The sequence below is a fragment of the Lotus japonicus genome, chromosome 3 (assembly GCF_012489685.1).
Source record: "Lotus japonicus ecotype B-129 chromosome 3, LjGifu_v1.2".
Classification (NCBI taxonomy): Eukaryota; Viridiplantae; Streptophyta; class Magnoliopsida; order Fabales; family Fabaceae; genus Lotus; species Lotus japonicus.
This window is the reverse complement of record NC_080043.1, coordinates 74,193,763-74,217,849: the sequence shown is the minus strand read 5'-3', so window position 1 is coordinate 74,217,849 and position 24,087 is coordinate 74,193,763. Positions and strand designations below refer to the sequence as shown.

Sequence of the window (24,087 nt, the reverse complement as noted above, 5' to 3'; positions counted from 1 at the left end):
CAATTCAGGAAGAGGGTTCCCAACTCAAACTCTGAAAACTCACCAAAAGGCTCTAAATGTCCGCGTCAAAGAGACTCAAGGAGCAAAACGTGATGATGGAGGAGTATGTTGCAGAACCAACACTTTAGTTTCCTTGCATTTCAGCTCGTTGATCTCCAGTTCTTTTGTGTAGTTTGTTTTGTCGAAATCTGCGGTTCACGTAGTTTTCATGTTATTGTAGTTTATCTGACTGTTTTGTAATTGACTCACGTTTAATGAAATCTAGTTTTACCTGAGTTGCTCGTTGTTGTCGAAAACACAGTCATTCACACACAACACTTTGGCAAAGCGTTTTCTCAAAAGGACCCTGAAATCTAAACTTCCTTTAGTCGAACTAAGAGGATATTTGTTTACCAAAAATCAGTGTAAACAAATTGGCACGCCCAGTGGGACCGTTTTTGTGAAAACTAAGTTTTACAGAAGCGTTTTGTGTGTTTAGTTTATTGCATGCTATTTGGTATTTGCTACTTGCCTTGATTGTGATTTATATGCACCTGAGAAGTGGTAAGACTATAAGTATGGCAAGCAATCGAGGAAGAACTTCCCCCCAAGGGTCCAACGTGGGCAATCAGGGTAGCCCCGGGGGGAGTAGTGGTAATAACAATGAAGAAGTGTCTACTGGGATGGGACCTGGCATCACTATGCCAACCCAGAATGTGGCAGTCTCTGCAATGGCAGAAATGCCTGTATCTACATCAGTGCAGGCACAAATTGTTCCAACTATTACGAGAGGAGATATGCCTTATGGTATGCCCATGTCTATAATGCAAGGCATACAGGGCACATATTCGACATTCCCCGAGAATGTCCCTCCTTTTAGCATACCCCCCTTTGGGGCAAATGGAACAATGTTGAACTTAGGGAGTCAAGTTAGCCCTCTTGGCACTATCCCTGGATCTAGTTCACAGATTTATTTGTCCACAGGTATGAACACTGGTTCACTTCAAGCCATTAGGCAGCAAGTCGACGATAGTAACCATGAAATGGTTAACATGTTGTCTCGTCAGATAGGTGAGATAATTAACCCCGTGCTCCAAAATAATAATGCCAATAATCAGCATTTGGCACGTCAGATGGATCGTTTGGCGACAGCCCTGGGGGCACCAGTCGAAATCCAACCAGCACCAGGGGTTAACCAGATTCCAGTGCCTAACCATGCACCCGCTCCTGTGCGTTATCAGGCGCCACAACACCAAAACATGGGGGCAAACCCTTTGTTTGGGGGAAACGAGGCAATGCAACCACCGTTGCAAAATGTGTACATGGTAAACAGGGAAGAACACGCTGATGGTGTGCTAGAAAGAATTCGACACCAGAACGATGGGGGGCAACAAAATGTTGCTGCTGTAGTGGAACAGTTGTTGAACCAACATGGCTTCAACATGGGTTTCGCGAATAGACCCCATTTCGTGTCGGCTTTTACAGAGGAAGTTCTCGAATCAGAGCTTCCTCGAGGCTGGAAGGTCCCCAAATTCACTAAGTTCTCTGGGGATTCAGGAGAGTCTACTGTAGAGCACATAGCCAGGTACCAAATCGAAGCAGGGGACTTAGCCATCAATGAAAATTTAAAAATGAAATACTTCCCGAGTTCCTTAACTAAGAATGCTTTTACCTGGTTCACCACCCTCGCTCCTAGGTCAGTCCATACATGGGCCCAGTTGGAAAGAATTTTCCATGAACAGTTCTTTAGGGGAGAGTGCAAAGTGAGTTTGAAGGATTTAGCTAGTGTCAAAAGAAAGCCAGCAGAATCCATTGATGACTACTTAAACAGGTTTAGGATGCTTAAATCTCGATGTTTCACTCATGTCCCTGAACATGAGCTAGTTGTCTTAGCCGCTGGAGGTCTAGAATATTCTATCAGAAAGAAAATCGATACTCAGTATATTCGAGATATGTCTCTACTCGCAGACAGAGTGAGGCACATCGAGTTGCTTAGGGCCGAGAAATCTGAAGAAAAGGCCAAAACTACTAAGTGGCCAAAGAAGGAAAAAGTAGCGTACATAGACGCTGATCCAGTGTGTCAAAGTCCTTGTGTCTATCGAGAAATCCCTACGGATGTTGACATAAATGATGTCAATCTGGCTGAACTCCAGCCAGGTGATCCTTATGTTTGTAAAGCGTTAAAACCACGTGAAAACAAACTTGGGGAGGAAAACCCCAAAAACACGGTGCTTGCTGTGAAGACTTATACTTTTGATGTGACCAAATGTGATGCAATTTATGATATACTTGTGACTGATGGTTTACTTGTGGTCCCTAAAGACCAAAAGCTTCCTTCTCCTGAACAAAGGAAGGGGAAGAAGTATTGTAAATATCATAACTTTTTTGGTCATTGGACCTCACAATGTGTTCGTTTCAAGGATCTTGTGCAGGGGGCATTGGATTCAGGAAGACTCAAGTATGATTAGGGATGGCAGAGAAGCCCGAACCCATGGGCACCCGACCCGACCCGATTTCTTGGATGAAAACCCGAGTTAAATGGGTTCGGGTTCGGGTTCGGGTTTTACCCGATCACTTTCGGGTTCGGGTTTGGGTTTGGCCAAACCCGCACCCGAACCCGGATCTGTATAAGTGAAACCTAAGTATTCTGCTTGTGCAGTACAATATATGCAGCATCTTGCATATTAATTTAACAGTAACATGACAATTACAATGTTACATTACATAATATAGCTCTCTTCACAGTCTTTTTCAGGTCGGGTTTCCGAGTTCAACTGTTTGTTTGAGGTTGTGTGCGGGTGTGGGTACGGGTCGGGTGAACCCGAAACCCAATGGGTTCGGGTGTGGGTTTAAGTTCACCACCCATTTCGGGTTCGGGTGCGGGTGCGGGTGTGGGTTTTTGATTTCGGGTTTGGGTTTGGGTTTGGCAAAACCCGCACCCTACCCGACCCATTGCCATCCCTAAGTATGATGAAAAAGCCAAAGGTCAAATGAAGATCGACTCTGATCCATTGCAGATAGCTGAGGCCAACTATGTAGTGCCTTTCTACATTGGCATGGTCGATATTTCTGAAAAGCTAGGTCTGGGCTTGACACTTGGAGAGGCAAGAGAAGAAAACATGGCTGTCGAGGAGCCAGAGGTCGAGAAAGAGGTGAGCTTAGAAGAGGTTTACCCCAAGGCTGGAGAAACTCTTGTCGAGTTTCTATCCCGGAGCAAAGATGGCGAGAAAGAGGTCATGATGTGCCCTCGATGCAGCGCCGTGTTCGACAAGTCTGCAGCCAAAGCCTACCAAGATTCAGAAATGAAAAAGCATTATCAAGACAAAATGCCTGTGTCTAGAAGGTTGAAATACCCCCATGAGGAGTGGGTTGAGAGAGGTCAGGAGCTCGATGGCCATAAAGGCCAGAAGTCGAGGAGTAAAGACAAAACTTACGTTCCTGATGCTGGGTTGCCAAAAAACCAATGGTTCAGACCAGCACCTCCAAGGCCAAAACAACACCAGAAATGGCAGAAAATCGACCTGGGCCAAGGATCCTCTTACATCAACAATTCCCGCGTGTCGCGAAGCTACTCCTATGGTTCTGGGAACTACTACGCTCCTGAACAAATGACCAGAACTCAGTTTAGACGTTTCCTGAGGAAAAGAAAGGCTGAAAGAGAAAGAGGTGGCAAGTTCCGTTCACTATGGGACATAAAGCCAGAAGACAACCCTCGCAACGAACCTAGTGTGGCGTCGATTATTAATCAACTGGATCATGCCATCAAACAAGGGACAACTGTGCCGCCAAATCTAGCTAAGGAGAAAGGGAAGGATGTTGTCGAAGATGAGGATGAAGACATGCTCGAGGATTTCGATGACAGCGATGGGGAAGACCTTAACATCATCTGCATAGTGTCTATCTTACCCGCTGAATTCGACAGAATCTCAGAGGTCACCGAAAGTGAAGAAGACTACTACGACGAAGAAGAGCCAGATGATAACCCCTTGTGCTACTACGTGATGCAAAAAGGATCCGTCGAAGACGAAAGAGCTATTTTCCAGAGGCCAACGGAGCAGATGAAAAGCCACTTGAAGCCGCTATTCGTTTGGGCCAAAGTCGACGAAAAAGGAGTCAATAAAGTCCTTGTCGACGGAGGGGCCACAATCAATTTAATGCCTAAGTTTATGCTCAAGAAGCTGGGCAAAACTGAAGCAGACTTAATCCCTCACGACATGGTACTTTCCGATTATGAAGGGAAAACAGGTTCTTCCTTAGGAGCAATTATGTTGAACATAACCATAGGAACAGTAGCCCGTTCCACATTGTTCATAGTGGTCCCTTCAAAGGCCAACTACAATTTGCTGCTGGGAAGAGAATGGATTCATGGTGTGGGAGCAGTGCCTTCAACTTTGCACCAACGTATCTCCATTTGGAAATCAGATGGGGTCGTCGAGAATGTGCAAGCAGATCAAAGCTACTACTTAGCAGAGACAGGTCATGTCGGCAAAAAGAATTTCGAGAAGAGTTTAGCCACAATTGCTCCTCTAGACACAGTGGCTAATCAATATTTCAATCCTTACTCGGAATATTCAGTGACATTGGATCCCATTAGAGGATTAAACCTGAATGAAGCTTACAAACCTGATGCCATGAGTGGGTGGCACAGCGATGAAGAAAAGGATGCCACTACTGAGTGGCAAAATGATGTTAAAGATGATTAATTCGAGCCTAGCTCGAATCTCGGCTTACGCAGCCGAAAACAGAATAAGGACGGCCTTAGAGGCCGCAAGAATAGCCAAAGAAATGGCTACTGACGAAGCCAATGCCTCAATTTTGCCTGTCGAAATGACATCTCAGGAGGAGGCAACGAGAAATAAGGATAACACGTGCATAGAAGAAAACGAACAGAGTGTCGATGAACGCGAATTTGAGGACCTTCGCAATTTGAGGCTAGATTGCATCTATGATGACGGTCCATTAGGTTTCGAGAAGCCAATGGTCGACGTTTCCAAGAAAATGGAAGCACAAGACCCTTTGGAAGAAGTGGACTTGGGTGATGGCCTAGAAAAGAGGCCAACATACATCAGTGCTCTTATTGACCCAGAGTTAAAGGACAGGATGGTGAAATTACTCAAGGAATTCAAAGACTGTTTCGCTTGGGATTAGGATGAAATGCCCGGCCTTAGTCGCGAATTGGTGGAATTGAAGTTACCCATTAAAGAAGACAGGAAACCAGTCAAGCAATTACCCAGGAGGTTCCATCCAGATGTGTTGGTGAAAATCAAGGAAGAAATCGAAAGACTCCTCAAGTGCAAATTTATCAGAACAGCTCGATACGTGGATTGGTTAGCCAACGTGGTCCCAGTGATCAAGAAGAATGGAAAGATGAGGGTTTGTATTGACTTTCGTGATCTCAATGCCGCCACTCCAAAAGATGAGTATCACATGCCTATTGCCGAGATGATGGTGGATTCCGCTGCTGGTCACGAATACTTAAGCTTGTTGGATGGCTATTCAGGATACAAGCAAATCTTCATAGCAGAAGAGGATGTGTCGAAAACAGCTTTTCGATGTCCTGGTGCCTTAGGGACATACGAGTGGGTGGTCATGCCATTTGGATTGAAAAACGCTGGCGCGACCTACCAAAGGGTAATGAATACCATTTTTCACGATTTTATTGAAACTTTCATGCAGGTTTACATTGATGATATTGTGGTAAAGTCCCCATCAAGGGATGACCATTTATCCCATCTAAGGAAATCCTTTGAGAGGATGAGGAAATATGGCTTAAAGATGAACCCCCTTAAATGTGCCTTTGGTGTTATTGCAGGTGATTTTTTGGGCTTTGTGGTGCACAAAAAGGGCATCGAGATCAACAAAAATAAAGCTAAAGCCATTCTCGACACAAGTCCACCAACCAGCAAAAAGCAACTACAATCGTTATTGGGGAAGATTAACTTCCTAAGGAGATTCATTACCAACCTTAGTGAAAAGACCAAGTCATTTTCCCTGCTTCTTCGACTAAAAAAGGAAGATGTGTTCCGCTGGGAAGCAGAGCACCAAAAGGCATTTGATGAACTCAAAAAGTACTTGTCCAATCCACCTGTAATGGTGCCACCCACCAAGGGGAGGCCAATGAAGCTGTATATTTCCGCCACAGACGAAACCATTGGGAGTATGCTGGCTCAAGAGGATGAAGATGGCAACGAAAGAGCCATATTTTACTTGAGTAGGGTGTTAAATGGCGCAGAAACTCGATACACCATGATCGAGAAATTGTGTCTATGCCTGTACTTCTCCTGTGTAAAGTTGAAATATTATATAAAGCCAATCGATGTAATGGTTTTTTCTCATTATGATATAATAAAGCACATGTTATCCAAACCAATCTTGCACAGTCGAATTGGTAAATGGGCTTTGGCCCTAACCGAATATTCATTAACTTATGCCCCATTAAAATCAATTAAGGGGCAAGCGGTTGCTGACTTCTTAGCAGATCATACTGTGCCTAAAGAAATCGTAACTTACGTAGGCATACAACCTTGGAAATTATATTTCGACGGTTCCAGCCATAAAAATGGAACTGGAATCGGGATGTTCATTATGTCCCCGCAAGGCACCCCCACTAAGTTCAAATTTAGGATCGAGGGCAATTGCTCGAACAATGAAGTCGAGTATGAGGCATTGATATCGGGCCTCGAGATCTTGCTAGCTCTGGGGGCAAAGAACGTTGTCGTAAAAGGAGATTCTGAGTTGGTGGTAAAGCAACTCACCAAAGAATACAAGTGCGTTAGTGAGCATCTAGCCAAATATTATGTAAGAGCAAACAATTTGTTGGCTAAATTCAACGAAGTTGGAATAGGTCACGTTCCTAGAATAGAGAACCAAGAAGCCAATGAATTGGCGCAGATTTCTTCTAGGTATATGATAGATAGGCTAAAGTTAACAGAGTTAATTAAGATCAAAGAAAAGTTGTGTCCTTCAGATCTCGACATTATGGTTATTGATAATCTAACTCCTAACGATTGGAGAAATCCAATTGTCGAGTACCTGCAGAACCCAGTAGGGTCAACTGACAGAAAAGTCAAGTATAGGTCCCTAAGCTACACCATTTTAGGCAACGAGTTGTTCAAAAAGAACGTTGACGGCACATTGTTGAAATGCTTAAGCGAAGACGACGCATTTATAGCAGTATCAGCTGCTCACGATGGCCTATGTGGTGCTCACCAAGCAGGGGCCAAAATGAAATGGATTCTATTTAGGCAAGGCTTGTATTGGCCAGCTATCATGAAAGATTGCATTGATTACGCAAAAGGTTGTCAAGATTGCTAGAAACACTCAGGAATCCAGCATGTGCCAGCTAGCGAATTGCACTCTATTATCAAGCCATGACCTTTTAGGGGATGGGCAATAGACCTAATTGGCGAAATTCACCCAGCCTCATCAAGGCAACACAAGTATATCATTGTGGCAGTCGATTATTTCACTAAATGGGTCGAAGCCATTCCACTACAGAGCGTAACACAGGAAACGGTAATCGAGTTTATACAAAACCATATCGTGTATCGATTTGGATTACCAGAGTCAATTACAACGGACCAAGGCACAATATTTGTGGGACGCAAAGTGGCAGCTTTTGCAGAATCCTGGGGGATTAGACTCTTAACCTCGACCCCTTACTACGCTCAGGCAAACGGTCAAGTAGAGGCGGCCAATAAAAATCTAATAAGCTTAATCAAAAAGCACGTGGGTCGAAAACCAAAAAGTTGGCATGAGTCTTTAAGCCAAGTCTTGTGGGCTTACAGGAATTCTCCAAGAGAAGCGACCGGAACAACGCCTTTTCGACTGGCCTATGGCCAAGAAGCCGTGCTGCCCGCAGAAGTATATTTGCAATCATGTCGAATTCAAAGACAAGAGGAAATACCAAGTGAAGTTTACTGGAATATGATGCTAGACGAAATGGTCAACCTCGACGAAGAGAGGCTCTTGGCACTGGACGTTTTGACAAGGCAGAAGGATCGCATAGCTAAAGCATACAATATAAAGGTTAAAGGTCGATCTTTTATTACAGGTGATTACGTGTGGAAAGTTATTCTCCCAATAGATAAAAAGGATAGAGCTTATGGGAAATGGACTCCCAATTGGGAAGGGCCATTTACAGTCGAGAAAGCGTTACCCAATAATTCTTATGTAATTAAGGAATTGAGTAACCAGCGTCAATGTGTTACGATAAATGGCAAGTATTTAAAAGCATATAAGCCAATGTTGCACGAGCTTAAAATCGAATGAAACATAAGCGTTAAATTGCCAAATCACATTCATTGATCGGAAAGATTACAGGTATGGCAAAATACAAATAAAACTAGAAATCTAAAAAGGAAAAATAGCTCTGTATCCGTTATATCTAGCTTGCATGGGTGCAATTCGATTCACCAGCGCCACCATTTGATCCTCAAGCCGAGCCTTCTTTTGACGAGCAATCAGGTCTTCAAGGGAGGCTGTAGATATCTCGACAGCTAATCGAACGAGACCTACGGGATCTTGTTGATCCAAAGAGGCTTAGAGAAAATCGAATTTCTCCCTCCACTCATCGATTTGGTGTTCTTGAAAGAACACCATTACTAAAAGCTCCCGGAACTCTTCAAACAAAGGTTTGGCCTCCAAGAGAAACCCCTGGAACTCCTGAAGGGGAATTCTAATGCGCGCGATGATTGGCCTATGAAGCAGTTGATCAATGAGCCCTAGAAGCTCATCAAGGCCAGCAGAGGAGTCATACAGATTTTGGAAAAGGTTCTCCTGGAAAGCCAAGTCCCTGATACGACGAAGGATAAGTCTGCTATCCATGGTAAAGAATGAAAGGTCTTTGAATCGCAGGAAGACGATGAGAATGGAAAGAAAAGAGTTGCTGTTGGAAGACGAGTAAAAAACGACACCATTTATAATGGGGAAGTAACAAACAGACGTATTAATGCAAGCATGCAGTTACCAAAGCGTCAGCCAAACACGGCAAGCCACGTCAACCACTACCACAAGTGGAGGAAGTTCTTGAGTCGTTGAACAAGAACGTGATAAAAGCGTTATAAATTATCGTGGTTTTCCAAGAAACGTGGAAGTTGAAAGGTCAGATTAAGCACCAAGTTAAATGGTGAGACTTAGCAATTCAATGCAGGAAGTAATGTAACGAAAACTAAATCGACAATAAGATGCAAATCGAGAAACAAAGCATGTTGAGCATTTCCAATACAAATTCATTCATTAATCAGAAATCCAGCAAAGTTACAGGAATGATTGTTACAAAGTTGGCAACAAAGGCCACAATAGATCCATGGCCATTACAATAAAACAACAATTATGAAGCCTAAATTCTCGACTTGAAGGCTTCAAGCTGAACCCCAGCAGCAGCAATCCTAGAATCCAAGCTTTGCTTTACGCGCCGCTCCGCTGCAACCTCTTTAGAAAGTTGAGCTGTCGATAACATCACATTTGTACACTCAGCAGCAAGAGCATTCAGCCGGGAATTCACAGCCGGACCTTCATCAATCAACGTCGCCTTCTGTTTCTCTAGCCTTGCCACCTCCCTTTGAAGCTCATCCAGTCGAGCATCGACGCTTGACAACTCATCTGCTATAAGAGCTTTCCTTGCAGTCAGCTTCAGAATTTCATCCTTTGAAGGCAGGAGCCCATTGGTGTTGGAAGTCACTTGTGCCTGCTTAGCCTCAATGAGTTGCTCCACCGCAATAGCCTTGTCAAGCGTGGCCAAGATATCGACCAGGAGAGTCTGAAGCTCGACGAGAGCATCTGCTCGAGTTTGGTCAAGTCGTTGGCTCAATAGGAAGGCAAGCAGCTCTTTAACCTCCTGGCCTAGTCGAGAGTTAGCTCGAACCCCGCTGATGAAGCCCGCATCGAAAACCAGCCCTTTTAACTTTACAAATGCTTCTTCAATCTGGCTATCGTCGGCTACTCCACCAGACTGAGCAGTCTCAATAGTTTCAGCTTGGCGTGGTGGAGATTCGAGATCTAGAGTACCATCGAAGAAGCTCTGAAAGATGGAAAGAGGGTCTTCGACTAAAAGAACACTGAGCCTCTCGCCAGAAGTATGGGAAGAGGCAGCCGTCTTAGAAGAAGCTGAGCCTCCCTTAGCGTGAGGAGAAGACAAAGCGATCCGGGCACCTTGTTGAGATTGCTGAGGAGAAGGTTGAGGTTGTTGAGGAGAAGTTGGAAGTTGTCGAGAAGAAGGCTCAGAATGAGTCGAGACCAGAACATCAGCCTTAGGAGGGGGCATCACACCAATCACTTGATCAGGCTGAATGATTGGAGGTTCTTGACCTTCACTACCCTGCACCTCATCATGTGGTACATTTTCTTCGCGAGCAAGGGAAGGCATGTTCTGCATATCCTGCGGAGGAAAATTAGAAAGGTTATCTCGACATTCTTTGGTATAATAGGGTTCACAACCAGGATGCTGCCAAGCAATTGGTTTCGAGTTAAAATAGAACGTTAGCTTGTCCCACACGGGGTCTGATTCAGTAGAGTTTAAACTCGAATTAGAGGACTCTAAACTGCTCGAAGAACTAGACAGGACAACTGGTAGGGGTTTAGAAGAAAACCACGTGGCTCGAGGTACAGCCATTTTAGACATGCCAACCCTCTGAAGAACAAAAGTGAAAATGATTGAGAAAGAAGAAAAGAAAGCGAATTGAGACGAGGTAAGAGCTAAGAATTTACCTTAGGGCCAGATGCTTTGAGGGGGCTGGAACTGGTTGAACTTTTAGAATGGTGGGAAGAGGAGCTACCAGATTTGCGACTAGACCTTTTCCCGGAGGTCTTCTTGGCTTGAGCCATCTCGACAGGAATCGGTGTAGTACCTTGAAGCAGAGGATTAGAAGCCTGCTCATCAACACCTTGTTCACCACCTTGCTGCACTTCCTCACGTTGACTGGCTGATTTAGCAGGGGATGGATTGCCCGCAAAAGGGTCACCAGCACCTTTAGCCCTCTTTTGGCTCGCAGAAGTAGTAGGGGTAGCCCCCCGTTTTCGACTCTGAAACAAAAGCAAATGATCACAAAGATATACACGTCGAGTAAAGGTCAAAGTTTCACAAGGTTCAGTATTACCTTAGGAATCTTGAGCTTATAAGCCAAGGCAACGTCATCATCATCATCATCCTCCACTTCAACAATCGCAGAAGCCACCCGAGGAGAAGCATGAGGGGTCGGTCGAGGAATTGGTTCAGCTACAAAAGGAAAACAAAGGAAGATTAAGCTATAAATATCGCAGAGATGCCAGGTCGAAAAAATTACCTTGACCAATAAGCGTTCTTATCGATATGTGGTTGAAGATTTCAACCGGCACATGGAGAGGATAATTCCACAGGTAACGCTTGGTCCAGGTCACCCGCTTCCGAGAGGGCAGTGCACCGTGGTAAAAGTTTTTGATACTTACATGATCAACCCACTTAGGAAGCACTACCGGAAAAGCCAAAGCATACTTACAAGTAGGCAGTGGTGGGAACCTAAAGCCGGTTTTTCGAATAATAAAAGAAAGACCATCCTCATCAGAAGGAAGGCTCAATCGAGTTTTCTTGGCTTTAGCTTCCCACATTCGCCTGAGAACTTGGGCTGCTTTGGCAACCGTTTCCTGAAGTCGAGGACCCGGAAAGTATACTACACCGAAGAATTGTTGAAAAGCGTTGATCTCAGATGTATGCATACCTTTGGTTTTGTTTGGGGCCTGCCTCTGCAAAAGAAAAATGTTTGTTATGCGCTGGAAGCAATCCTCAATTGGCGTCGAAATATCATGCCAATAAGCAGACCACCACGCCTTGAACGCCTGGGTGACGTAAAAGGATGGAGTGAAACTGAAAGGACTAAGACCAAGTAGCTCCTCCTCGTTATAGTAACCAATGGTAGTGTCGAAAACACTACGTTTGGTGATGGTACCAGGATAGAGGATGAGGGATTTGTCGAACAACGTATTGGGCAAATCTTGACTCAGCCCAAACTGTCGAGACACAAGCTGAGGATTGTAACCGCAAAGAGTAAAATCATTACTGGCAAAGTTGATGGTTAACACCCTGGGAGACAATATAGTCTGCCAAAGCTCGACTTGATGCTGAGAGAGGTTCTCTGAGCCAGGAAGATTGGGGTAAGAGTTCCTTAGCCACCGAGGGCCATAAGAAGGTTTGTGGTACGGTGCAAAGCTCGAGCGGAAACGCTTCAGCTCGAAAAACAGGGTAAAATACTTCTTGAAGTCAAACTCGAATGTGGAAGCATCATAAGGAGGGGTGAGAGCCTCAAGCCTGAAAGCATCGATCCTTGTGTTAGACACCGTAGGAGGAGGGTTCTTGGCTGGAAGAGATGGCTCGAAAACCGCATTCATCCAAAGTTGAAGAAGCCAGAAAGGACCAGCTGCATTCAAAGACGCAACCTTAGGATCTCGAATGTCAGTTATCGCTTCATTGATCATTTGGTAGAGATTACCGAGCACGAGCCTGGCCATGGCGATAATTCGACCCTCGTGTAACAGATTGGCTAAAGGAAGGAGTTTAGCCGGAATCCTCAAAGACTTGGTGCAGAACACATAAGCAGAAAGCCAATACAGTAGAAACGCGACATGCTCAGCATCGGAGACTTCACCATTCTCGACATAGTGATCTTTAATAAACTTACTGAAAGCAATGTTATCTGTTGGAATGGCAATAGGATTGGTGGGAGCAGCAGAAGAATGGTAATCATCACCCACCACCCAGAGGCCAGTAATTGCAGCAACATCGAGAAGAGTGGGAGAAAGCATCCCAAGGGGGACATGAAAACTATTGGTGGACCGCTCCCAATAGAAAAGAGAACTCAGAAGCATAGCAGGGTTATAAGTAATCGGCGACCTCGACAACTGAATGAGATCGAAAATTCCAGTCACTTTCCAATGCCCAGACTTACTGGCCTCCACCCTATCGAGCCATCTCAGATAGGCTCCTTCACCAGCAGATGGGTTAGGAGGCGCAGACCTGAAAGTCCTTTTGGGATCTTTCAGAAAAGGGAAGCGGTAAGAAGGTTGAAATGCAAGAATGAGCTCATCCCCACGAATGCTGGGGTGAAAATGCTCGTAGCCCTCAGGGAGACTGTTAGGCCTGCCCTTCTTTGCCTTCTTCAAATGGCCTAAAATGGCACGTAAATTGTCATTCACAGAAATAGGAATAAATACCTGGGATTTCCAGATAGCCCGTTTCTCCACGTCATACGGCGGATCTGGAATGGGAGTGCGTTTGGCTTCATTCATCTCACATGCAGCAGCCAAAGGGATGACATTGTCAGAACCAGAACCAAAAGCCATAGAAATGTTCAGGGAATACACCGGGAAAACAGAAACCAAACGATGGAAGGTGGTCACAAGCAGAATCAGGCAAAAGTTTGAGTGTTCGAAAGCTTGAGGATTTGAAAGCTTGAGTGTTTGAAAAAACGGTAAAGCTTGCAGAAGGCCAACAATGGCGTATTTATAGGCAAACGAAGAGTCGGACGTGAAGCTGCATTATAGAACGTTGCATAAAAATTTTTGAAATCCAACGGTTATTTTATTATATAACCGCAAACCCTAATGAAAAGGCTAGAAAAGGGCCATGATTACTCTAAAGTAGAGACGGCACACGGCAGACGAAGTCAGACGTCAAGGCTTCTGATTGGAGGAAAAGTCAAACGATTGGATCTCTGATGGGACTTGAAGTCAGAAAAGTGGAAAGTCGCGAACAACCGTCAAGCTCCGTCGAATTGTACGAGAAAAAAATGCTTGATCCCTCCAAGATCTAACAGTCGAGAATCAACATTTTTGGGGGGCATCTGTTGGCCCAATATTTTGGCCCAAGAGAGAAAAAAACGCATTCAGCCCAAAACACTCAAGATAGTCGAATTCGGACTTAAGAAAGGGAAAGGAAAATGCACCAAGTTAATGGGGCAGCCAAATTCGACAATCACAATCACCACTAAACACAAGCACATGTAACACGTGCCACATTGACCAAGTCAAATTCTCCCCACGATGGTCGAAAACGTGGCCAGGAAACGGTTGAAGCAGTTGAAGCACACGATCTCCACCACCATGCATGGAACTTCCGTAGCAAGCATCAAATCGTGGGGGGAAACCAGGCCCACGAACCTATCCATTGAGGAGGAAAACCGTCAAGGACACGCGGGGCACGAAGCTCTATAAATAGGAGAATCCAATTCAGGAAGAGGGTTCCCAACTCAAACTCTGAAAACTCACCAAAAGGCTCTAAATGTCCGCGTCAATGAGACTCAAGGAGCAAAACGTGATGATGGAGGAGTATGTTGCAGAACCAACACTTTAGTTTCCTTGCATTTCAGCTCGTTGATCTCCAGTTCTTTTGTGTAGTTTGTTTTGTCGAAATCTGCGGTTCACGTAGTTTTCATGTTATTGTAGTTTATCTGACTGTTTTGTAATTGACTCACGTTTAATGAAATCTAGTTTCACCTGAGTTGCTCGTTGTTGTCGAAAACACAGTCATTCACACACAACACTTTGGCAAAGCGTTTTCTCAAAAGGACCCTGAAATCTAAACTTCCTTTAGTCGAACTAAGAGGATATTTGTTTACCAAAAATCAGTGTAAACACCAACAAAGTCAATTCTATGGTTTTGAGGAGGCTTGTTTCTCAATCTTTAATTATTGTTCTATAGATCGAACTTTATCAGAAAGTTGTGTCATATCTCTTAGTTGTTGGTTTAGAAGTTTCTTTCAATTTGTAGGCTGCACCTACCGTGTGTCAGTTTGAAACTGACACACGGTGCTTCAGTTTTACTATTTGAGTGATAAGACAACAATAACCTTTCTTACTTAAATTTTTTCATCTTTCTCCTTCCACCGTCACCAACACACTGTTATTGCTGTTCCTCCCTTTCCACCCCAGATCCTCCTCCACCGCCGCAACCTCCACCCGCCAGTGCTGCCACCCTCCTCCGCCTTCACCACTCAAGATCGCACACCCATGATACCCAGATCCAGAACCAGTAGCGGCGGAACCGGAGAGGATGGTGGCATCGAGACAGTTTCTTCATCTCCGATCTGCAAAACCTGAGCCACCGCCAACATCTCCGACCCAGATCCAGAACCAGTAGCGGCGGAACCGGAGGAGGAGGACTGGTCGGCGGTGGCACTGCTGCGCTTGGCGGTTCCAGATTTGGGGCTTTAGGGTTGCAAATCCCCAGTTCTAGCAGCAACCTCAAACAATGCCAGATTAGACAGATCCGCAGGAAAATGAGGGAGATCATGACTAACCAGGCTACATCCTGTGATCTGAAAGAGTTGGTCCGTAAGTTTATCCCTGAAATGATTGGGAAAGAGATTGAGAAGGCAACCTCTAGCATTTACCCTCTACAGAATGTATTCATTAGAAAAGTGAAGATCTTGAAAGCCCCTAAGTTTGATCTTGGGAAGCTGATGGAGGTTCATGGTGATTATTCAGAGGATGTCGGCACAAAGGTGGACAGGCCTGCTGAGGAAACAGTTGTTGAGGGAGCCACTGAAGTTGTTGGAGCTTGATCCGATTCATGATGTATTTTTGTTCGTTCTAGAGTTTCTTTTACTTTATTTTATTTGTTATAAGTTTTGTTATGACTTCAAGAAACAATTTTATTCTCGCAAATAAATAATAAGATCTGCAAAAGGCTTTGAACCTACAATGGAGGAGATCTGGTTTTGTTGTTCGAACGGTGGTGGTGGCCAGGGAGGGAGAGGGAGGTGGTGACGGCGCTGCCATGGGAGTGAGAGGGGTGGTGGCGGCTATGGGTTCTCAGTGGTACGAAAATTCACCATCATCACCAAAAATCCCAAATTCAAAATTTCCAGATCTTACATCAAAATATATTCAACATGAAGAGCAGTGGGAAGGAGAAGAAAGGGTAGCAGTGGAGGAAGAAGAAGTGGTGGGTCGCTGGAATGGTGGTGGACGGAGTTAACATGGTGAATAGAAAGAAGTAGGGATGTTTTAGTAAATTAATATATATTTAACAAATAAATTCTTTTAATGTTAATTAATCTTGGCCATTGAATTAAAAAAATATTATATTCATTGGTGAAAATGAAACTGCAGCACCGTGTGTCAGTTTCAAACTGACACACGGTAGACGAAACCCAATTTGTACAATCTAAACTCTTGCTGCAAGTTGAGCTGGTCACAAGAATCTCCATCTGAACTGAACATTTACAAGGTTTTTTTCTATTTGAATACCCACATTAAGCTATTCTCAATACTTGCTTATTTTGATATTTTAGTATTGACTGATATTAGTCCTATTCTTTTAGAAGTAGAATTTTGAACACCTCTAATCTTTAATCTTTGTATAGTGGATGTAGACTAAATCCTCTAGTGGTGATAGCTATATCTATGGCAGAGTACGGTGGGGAGTTCACCTGCAAAATGCACCCGAACACTCAAGTCAGCTCCTAGGTCAGAGAGAGAACCTCAAAGTTTTGGAAGAATATTCATGTAGCAAAATAAGTAATGCTTATGTAAGTGAAGGATCAAACTTGTAATTATAGGTATCGTAAGACATGTAATTGTTGGCCTTAATGAAACTTTTGTGAAAGACTTCCGAGATGAAGATTATTCTTAATAACCTTTTACATTCATTGATAAGTGTATGAGCTTTGTTCCGCTCTGCTAAAGTGTTGGATGAGATGAATCTGGCTTTAGTCGTTTCAGTCAAACAACATGGTATTTACTTAGTTGTCAAATATTCGGGCAGTCCGAGACGATACATAACCAACCTTGTGGCTGTTGAGACCGGCCCTCTTAATTTAATCATATATGTCAAATGATTTGAAAAATCATTGCTGAAGTTATGCGCCTTAAATAGAAGCATAGTTTAGAAACAGTATTGGGTTAGTTGGTTAGAAACTAGTATTTAAACGGGAGAGATAATAGAGATCGTTTTAGTAGAGAAACACCAAAGGAGCTGAGATAAGAAGTTATAGTCACTCTAGAGAGGAGACAGGGAACTTGTTTTTTGAGTTATAACCTTATCTTTCTGAACAAGAAAAGGTTGCAATCGATTATGTATGTGTTTTTTTGACTTTTTTCTAAAGGACATGATTGTTTATTGTCTTCTTGGTAAAATTTCTATTGTTGTTACTACTAATTCTTAAAGGAAAAAATTATGCATCAATTTAGTTTCAGGTCTTGTGCCAAAAATGGAGTGCTTAAAATCACCTTTCAAAGGAGTTGTCAATGACATTCAAGGAAGAGCAAGGTGTTATAAAGATGATTGGACAAGTGCTTTTCGTTCAGGATTTGGGTAAGTTTCTTATTGCAACAAATTCAGAATATCAAAGTCACACATTCAGAAAACTCTATCTATCTAATGAGCTTGTACTCTCTTTTTTTCCGAATAATGATAGGCTATTGGCTCCAACAACTTATATTTTCTTTGCTTCTGCTCTTCCTGTAATTGCCTTTGGCGCGCAGCTGAATAGAGACACAGGTTCTTCTTCATTATCTATCTTTTCCAACAGTCATGTAACAAAGTATAGAATAGCAACAATTTCTTTTACTGTTAAATGCATAAATGTCTATTAGGCTGAACTCTGAAGAATTTTCTTGTTTTGTGGCAAGATGGAAGCTTGAGCACGGTCGAAACACTAACTTCAACGGCGCTTTGTGGAATCATACACTCAATTTTTGGTGGCCAACCACTCCTTATTTTAGGAGTTGCAGAACCCACTATCATCATGTACACTTACCTTTACAACTTTGCCAAAAATAGAGATGGTTTGGGACAAGAACTCTATTTGGCTTGGGCAGGATGGTAATTTAAAAAAAAAATCCTATAACCCAAGTTCATGACAAATGCAAAGTTTATAACAGTCTAAACTCTGATTGATATCATTGTTGAGATTTCAGGGTTTGTGTGTGGACTGCTCTGTTGCTGTTTCTCCTAGCTGCATTCAATGCTGCCACTATCGTCAACAGATTTACGAGGGTTGCTGAAGAGCTTTTTGGCATGTTGATTACAGTTTTGTTCCTTCAAGAGGCTATCAAGGTCCGTTTTTAAAATCTAACTCAAGAATTGAAAATTTTGGATCCAAGATCAAATGAAGTATTATTTTGAATAAGGAAATATAAAGGACTAAAAAGGGCAAAGTTGTCCGATGTCCAAGGGGTTACATTGCATTTTTGCAAGAGGCTTATTCCATGACACTAACTTGTGACCGCAAAGTCACATGACACCAACCTTATTGTTGCGCCAAAGCTCGCCCTCTACATTGGAAAAAGGACTCTCAATACAATTTTCTGGAATTGCAGGGTATGGTGGAGGAGTTTAAAGTTCCTAAAAATGAAAACTCAGCATCAAACCAGTACCTATTTCACTGGCTCTATGTGAATGGGTTACTAGGTGTTATATTCACATTTGGCCTTCTCTATACTGCATTGAAGAGCAGAAGAGCCAGGTCCTGGTTATATGGGACAGGTTTGTTAAGTGCATCGTTTGAGTTGAGCCATTATTCCAATGATTGTCATGAGGAATGTTCATATGACACAATGTTGTTTATTGATCAACAGGGTGGTTGAGAAGTTTTCTTGCAGACTATGGGGTGCCTCTCTTGGTGGTAGTGTGGACAGCTTTCTCATACACAGTGCCAAGTAAACTTCCATCAGAAATCCCAAGAAGAATTGTTGCTCCTTTGGCTTGGGAATCTACATCTACGCGCCATTGGACAGTAATCCAAGTAATTCATATTGTACTAATAGCATGTTCGGATCAACTTATTTTTTCTTAGAATCTTCTGGCACCCATAAGCTAATCACAGAAGCTTTTCCCCATAATTGATTATAGCTTTAGAATCAATTATTATAGAAGGATGAACTAAGTCATACTTACTCTAGTTTTTGTAGTTGTGGAAAATACTGACTTAACATATGCTACAGGATATGGGGAAGGTTTCTCCAACATATATTTTTGGTGCTTTTGTTCCTGCCTTGATGGTAGCAATGCTTTACTTCTTTGACCATAGTGTTGCATCCGGGATGACGCAACAGAAGGAATTCAATCTCAAGAAACCTACTGCATATCATTATGACATATTGTTACTTGGATTAATGGTATGTGTATCTCTTTGTACACAGAATAGTTTACCTATGAATCTTATCATTAATATGATCTTTTCTTGGGGTAAAACATTTCAGGTTTTGATTTCTGGATTAATTGGCTTACCCCCTTCAAATGGTGTTCTGCCTCAATCTCCTATGCACACCAAGAGCCTTGCTGTTCTCAAGGGTCTGGTATGTGAATAACTTATTAGAGGTTTTATAGTATAAACACTTATGCAAGTATTTGAGAGAACTCATGTAAATAGTTTATAACCTACCTATAAGTTGTTTTATGCTTATAATCTATTTTGAGCTTATTTCAATAAGCTTCTCAAAATAACTTATGAGTAGGCACTTATGCAATAAGCCTTATTGACGTAAATACTTAATTAAGATGTTTATCCAAGGGCACCTTAAATTTATAAGCCATACCATGAAAAAAAGTATGGAATTAGATAACTTGACATGAGACATGACTTATTATAAGGCATTATAACATTGTTTGATCCATGTATGTAATTCTATCTAGTGGGAGAAGTCTATAGTTGTTGTTGACTTCTTGTTGTTTCTCTTTTACTATGATTAAATATGATCTTTTTTTATATAGTAATTTTGGATTACAGATGATTCGGAGAAAGATGGTTGCAACAGCCAGGGAAGGCATAAAAAAGAAAGCTAGCAACTTTGAAATATACGGGAAGATGCAAGAGGTGTTTGTAGAAATGGACAGTAGCCCAGTTGTAAGTCTTGAAGTTCTATAATTGATCTTCAATCTTGTTCCTTTCAAATAAATTAACAAAAAGTGAAGTTCCTTATTGGTCCCGAGTATGATTAAATTGCAGACTTATGTGGAAAAAGAACTAGAGAACTTGAAAGAGGTTGTCCTCAAAGGTGAAGATAAAGGAGACAATAAAAAGGATACCTTTGACCCTGAGAAGCACATTGATGCATATCTTCCTGTTAGAGTAAATGAGCAGAGAGTGAGTAATTTCCTGCAATCACTCTTTGTTGGGGTATCGGTTTTCGCTATGCCTATCATAAAAAAGATTCCAACTTCAGTTTTGTGGGGATACTTTGCATACATGGCCATTGATAGTCTTCCTGGAAACCAATTTTGGGAAAGGATACTACTTCTTTTTGTAACACCTAGTAGGTGGTACAAGTAAGTGGAGATTACTACAATTTCACTTTCTTTGATTCATTTCATGAAATTGAGAAATTCTTTCTACTAATGTCAGCCTTTTTTTGTAGATTGTTGGAGGGTGATCATGCTTCCTTTGTGGAATCGGTACCAATCAAATACATAGTCCTTTTCACACTCTTGCAGTGTGTGTATTTCTTGGTTTGTTTTGGTGTGACATGGATTCCGATCGCCGGAATCTTGTTCCCTTTGCCATTCTTTGTACTGATCTTGGTGAGGAGACATATCCTCCCTAAGTTGTTCAATCCTTACCATCTAAGTGAACTAGATAGAGCTGAATACGAAGAAATCGCGGGTGCTCCAAGACTTTCCTTCAGTGTAAGCATGCCATTATGCTTAATTTCCCTATCACTCTTTGATCTCAAATTCTGTTTTTATTCATCAATATAAAAGAGAATAACTTGCTTCTTTTATCAGCAGATGGAGTCACCTAGTTTTGGTTCAAGGGAAATGTGTGATGGTGAAATATTAGATGAGTTAACTACTAGCAGAGGGGAGTTGAAGGTTAGAAGTGTTAGCTTTAGAGAGGAAAGGCATGGTCAGGTAACAACAATTCATTTTTTTCTTTATTTGAAGCTTAGTCTATGTCTAATATGTTTTCTTCTTTCTTTCACTTACAAAAGTTTGTTGAATTTGTTTCATTGCCTAGGGATTGCAGGTGTATCCTGATGAAATAGTTTGTGAAAATGAATCCTCATGATTGTTATATAGGGACTTGGACAACAAAATAAAATATGGGTAGTGCCGCAGTGGTCAATGGTCACTGACTAAACTGTTTATTTCTCTGGCCTGTTCTGATTACCGTTGTTTATATCCTCTGGAAGAAAAGAAAAAGATAACAAACCGAGTTCAAGCTTTGCATTGTGTGTAGTTTGTGAAATTCAGAATGTACAACAAGCTAAATAATAGAGAAAGTTTGTGCTTTAATTTGTACTATATTATGAGTAATGAATCTTGAGAGTGCTTGTCATTGTAATTCCTCATGGATGACATGGACAAACTTTCGCCGATATGTCACAGCATAAAAAACGAGGCATGTTAATTTTACCAAAATCTATTTTATAAGAATCAATTTTGAAATCACTAATTTAAACACACAAAATAATTTTAACTATGACCTATCTTTGATTACGAACGACGCCCCTATTTATAACGATGTGTGCATAGAGCTAGTCCAAGCACAACTAGATGAGTTGGGTCGCTCCTAGTGGAGTTCGGGTTGGGTTAGTCCTTTAGGGTCTGACCAAAATTCAAGCCATGAAAGGTAGAGATTTATCACTTTGCATAAAAAACATAAAAGCACGAGTAAAGCAAGAGGAATGTAGAGTTATCTCATTGTTGTTTCGTGTTTAAGAGAGTACATGAATGTTTAAATTAGCTTATACAATTTTTAGAGTGGATTCTCATTTGAGTAATGTTTCATCCACACCTCTCTTTTGAGGTGGAGAGGTGGAATGGTGAGAGAGATGAGAAGAAAATAAAAAAGTATGAAAGAGAAAATATGAGATGTGATAAATGATAAGATGAGAGAGATAAAAATAAAAAGAGGTGGAAATGAAGTGTTTAAAAAATGAGGTGTGTATATATCATTACTCTTCTCATTTGCATACACGAACTACAGGAACTGAATTTTTAAGGTAAACATGGTTAGAGAACACATAGTTTTGCTAACTTTGCGGTGTGCATGCCCTATAAAGTTATTATTTAGACTGTTTGTTCCCCTTATTTGGATAGTATGAGATCCTCCATCATCTGTTGATTCCGGGTGATGTTCACTACACTTGGGCCAACCCGGCCCATATCATGCTTGACCGTTGAGCTTCTTGGTTGGGCCAGACAGGCTTTCGACTGATTTGGGATGGGCCCATGTAGATTGGATTGGTGCTGATTGGGCCACAATCTAGTCCATAACAAAATTGAACAGACTCCGGACTAGTACATTGTTGGGCGTGGGCCGTGAGGGAACCCAATTTTCTTCATAAGTTTCTTCCAGGATCTTCTAGCTTTAATATGTTATTTCAGACAAATTCTAGGGGGCGTTTGTTACATGGGTATGTAAAACATTCCCGGGAATGATGAGTGTGGGAATGCAGATTCCTTTGTTTGGTATAAGATTAGGAAAAAAGATACCCAGACATGGGACATTCCCGGGGAAAATATTTTAATTTATTTCAGCAACTCAGGATTCCTGGCTTCAAGGATGACTATCTTGCATTCCCATGGGAATGAAAGTTATTTCCCACTAACTATAATTTTTATTTCAAATTTTATATTTTTAAATATTTTAATTAAATAAATTTTAAAAACATACCTGGGAATTGAATTTATCAACCAAACACTTTTTTATAAGATGACCGGGAATAACATTCTCATCATCATATTCCTGGGAATCCACTTACCCAGGTATGATTTTTGATAACTTGTAACAAACGCCCCCTAGGCTTTAACTAATAGAAATATACCATCTTGCAATAAAAAAGAACACCTAAATAAAGCAAACATAGAAAAAGAAGATGAATAATGGCTAACCAAATCCTACCATACAATAATCCAGACGGGCCTACAATTAAAAATGTTGCGATGAAGATTGAGGTGACGATAGTGAGGTGATAATCTCATTTGTTGTGGAAGTTTTTTTTTTTTTAAAACAGATGTCATCTTTCGGAGACAATTTTGTTCGAGTCCGAAACACCCACATCATAGTAGGGCTAACTCTCCTAGCAATGGTGTTTCTCATCTACAAGATTCGAACTCGAGACCTTACTTAAAGGGAATCAAATATGTACCACTTAAACCAATCACTCGTTGTAGTTGTATTGTTGTAGAAGTTAAAAACTATACTCACAAAACTATTTTTTTACATGATTTTAAAATAAAGCTGAAATCATTTTAAAATTGAACTCAACTATATTTTTGCCGACACCACCCTAACCGGGTTCTTTAATCTTTCAACGCTTGGCATCATTTTATTGTTTAGCCTTCTTTCCAAATTTATCGGTGAAACATGTCTTGCAGATTTTCTGTTGTCTGATTCTGAACCTGCACAGAATAAATACCAGACGAAACTAAACAATAATACAGAAACACATGCAACCATGTTAATTGCTGCCTAATATTTGTACACAAATGCAATTATTCTCAAATCTTGCCGGCTTCGGCTTGGTACCATTTGCCCAACATCAAATTTATCTATTCATTCATCATTTCCTAAACATTATACAAAATGAAATAATTTTTTTCCTTAAATCAACCGCTTATATATTTATATGTGGTGTAAAAGGTTTATGTTGAGTAGATATATGACTAACTCCTTACATCTAAACTAAATTTTGGGTAGCTCCTGAATAACTTTGATTCTAAGATATTTATCACATTTAATTTGTGTAAATAATCAAATTGGTTATTCTTAAAAAATTTGTCCACTGATAAGTTCTTCTTTATAAAAAAAATATACATCACGCTATTTTTAATTTTGTAAAATGTTGTCTATTGTCTACATGGACTAATTAACCAACATTCTATATAATTGGGGACTGTGAGATATGTTTCTCAAGTCCATGAACATTTTCAAAGAACAATTTGTTTCACAATTCACTCCTCTTAATTTTATACTCCATTTATTATTGTCCGGGCGGTCATCCACTCAAGTTTGAAGATTCAATCAAGAATAAAAATTGAACCAGTTATTTCAGGAATAATGAATGAGACCTGGCTTATATATTTTGGGAGAAATTGATATTTTAATCTAGTTTGGTAGACAACCAAGATGGGATAAAAACATCTCAAATTCAATAGATATCTTGTGATTTTCACGATGAAGATCTCATTTT

General features: G+C 41.5%; 1 protein-coding gene across 10 annotated transcripts; it reads left to right on the top strand.

Annotated features, from left to right (window-relative positions):
* Positions 1–16,865: 16,865 nt before the first annotated feature.
* On the top strand, positions 16,866–21,233 carry LOC130745834 (boron transporter 4-like). 10 transcript variants are annotated; one of them, XM_057598241.1, is made up of 14 exons: positions 16,866–17,025; positions 17,140–17,263; positions 17,367–17,449; positions 17,581–17,773; positions 17,869–18,007; positions 18,271–18,436; positions 18,529–18,695; positions 18,895–19,068; positions 19,153–19,248; positions 19,680–19,796; positions 19,899–20,218; positions 20,308–20,575; positions 20,678–20,800; positions 20,907–21,233. In XM_057598241.1, exons 2-14 carry the CDS (start codon positions 17,160–17,162, stop codon positions 20,955–20,957), a joined length of 2,001 nt encoding a protein of 666 aa, XP_057454224.1. In that variant the 5' UTR covers positions 16,866–17,025; positions 17,140–17,159; the 3' UTR covers positions 20,958–21,233. The 10 variants fall into 10 exon arrangements, with proteins under 10 accessions (XP_057454224.1, XP_057454223.1, XP_057454222.1 ...); XM_057598240.1 differs by having other exon boundaries at positions 20,675–20,800; positions 20,916–21,233; XM_057598239.1 differs by having other exon boundaries at positions 20,675–20,800.
* The last annotated feature ends 2,854 nt before the right edge of the window (positions 21,234–24,087 follow it).

Excerpts from the sequence above, each read along its gene's own strand:
- LOC130745834 (XM_057598232.1), top strand. The coding sequence starts at position 17,160 with ATGGAGTGCTTAAAATCACCTTTCAAAGGAGTTGTCAATGACATTCAA. Across the intron at positions 17,774-17,868 it reads TATTTGGCTTGGGCAGGATG|GGTTTGTGTGTGGACTGCTC; the intron begins GTAATTTAAAAA and ends TTGAGATTTCAG. Across the intron at positions 19,797-19,898 it reads AAATGGACAGTAGCCCAGTT|ACTTATGTGGAAAAAGAACT; the intron begins GTAAGTCTTGAA and ends ATTAAATTGCAG.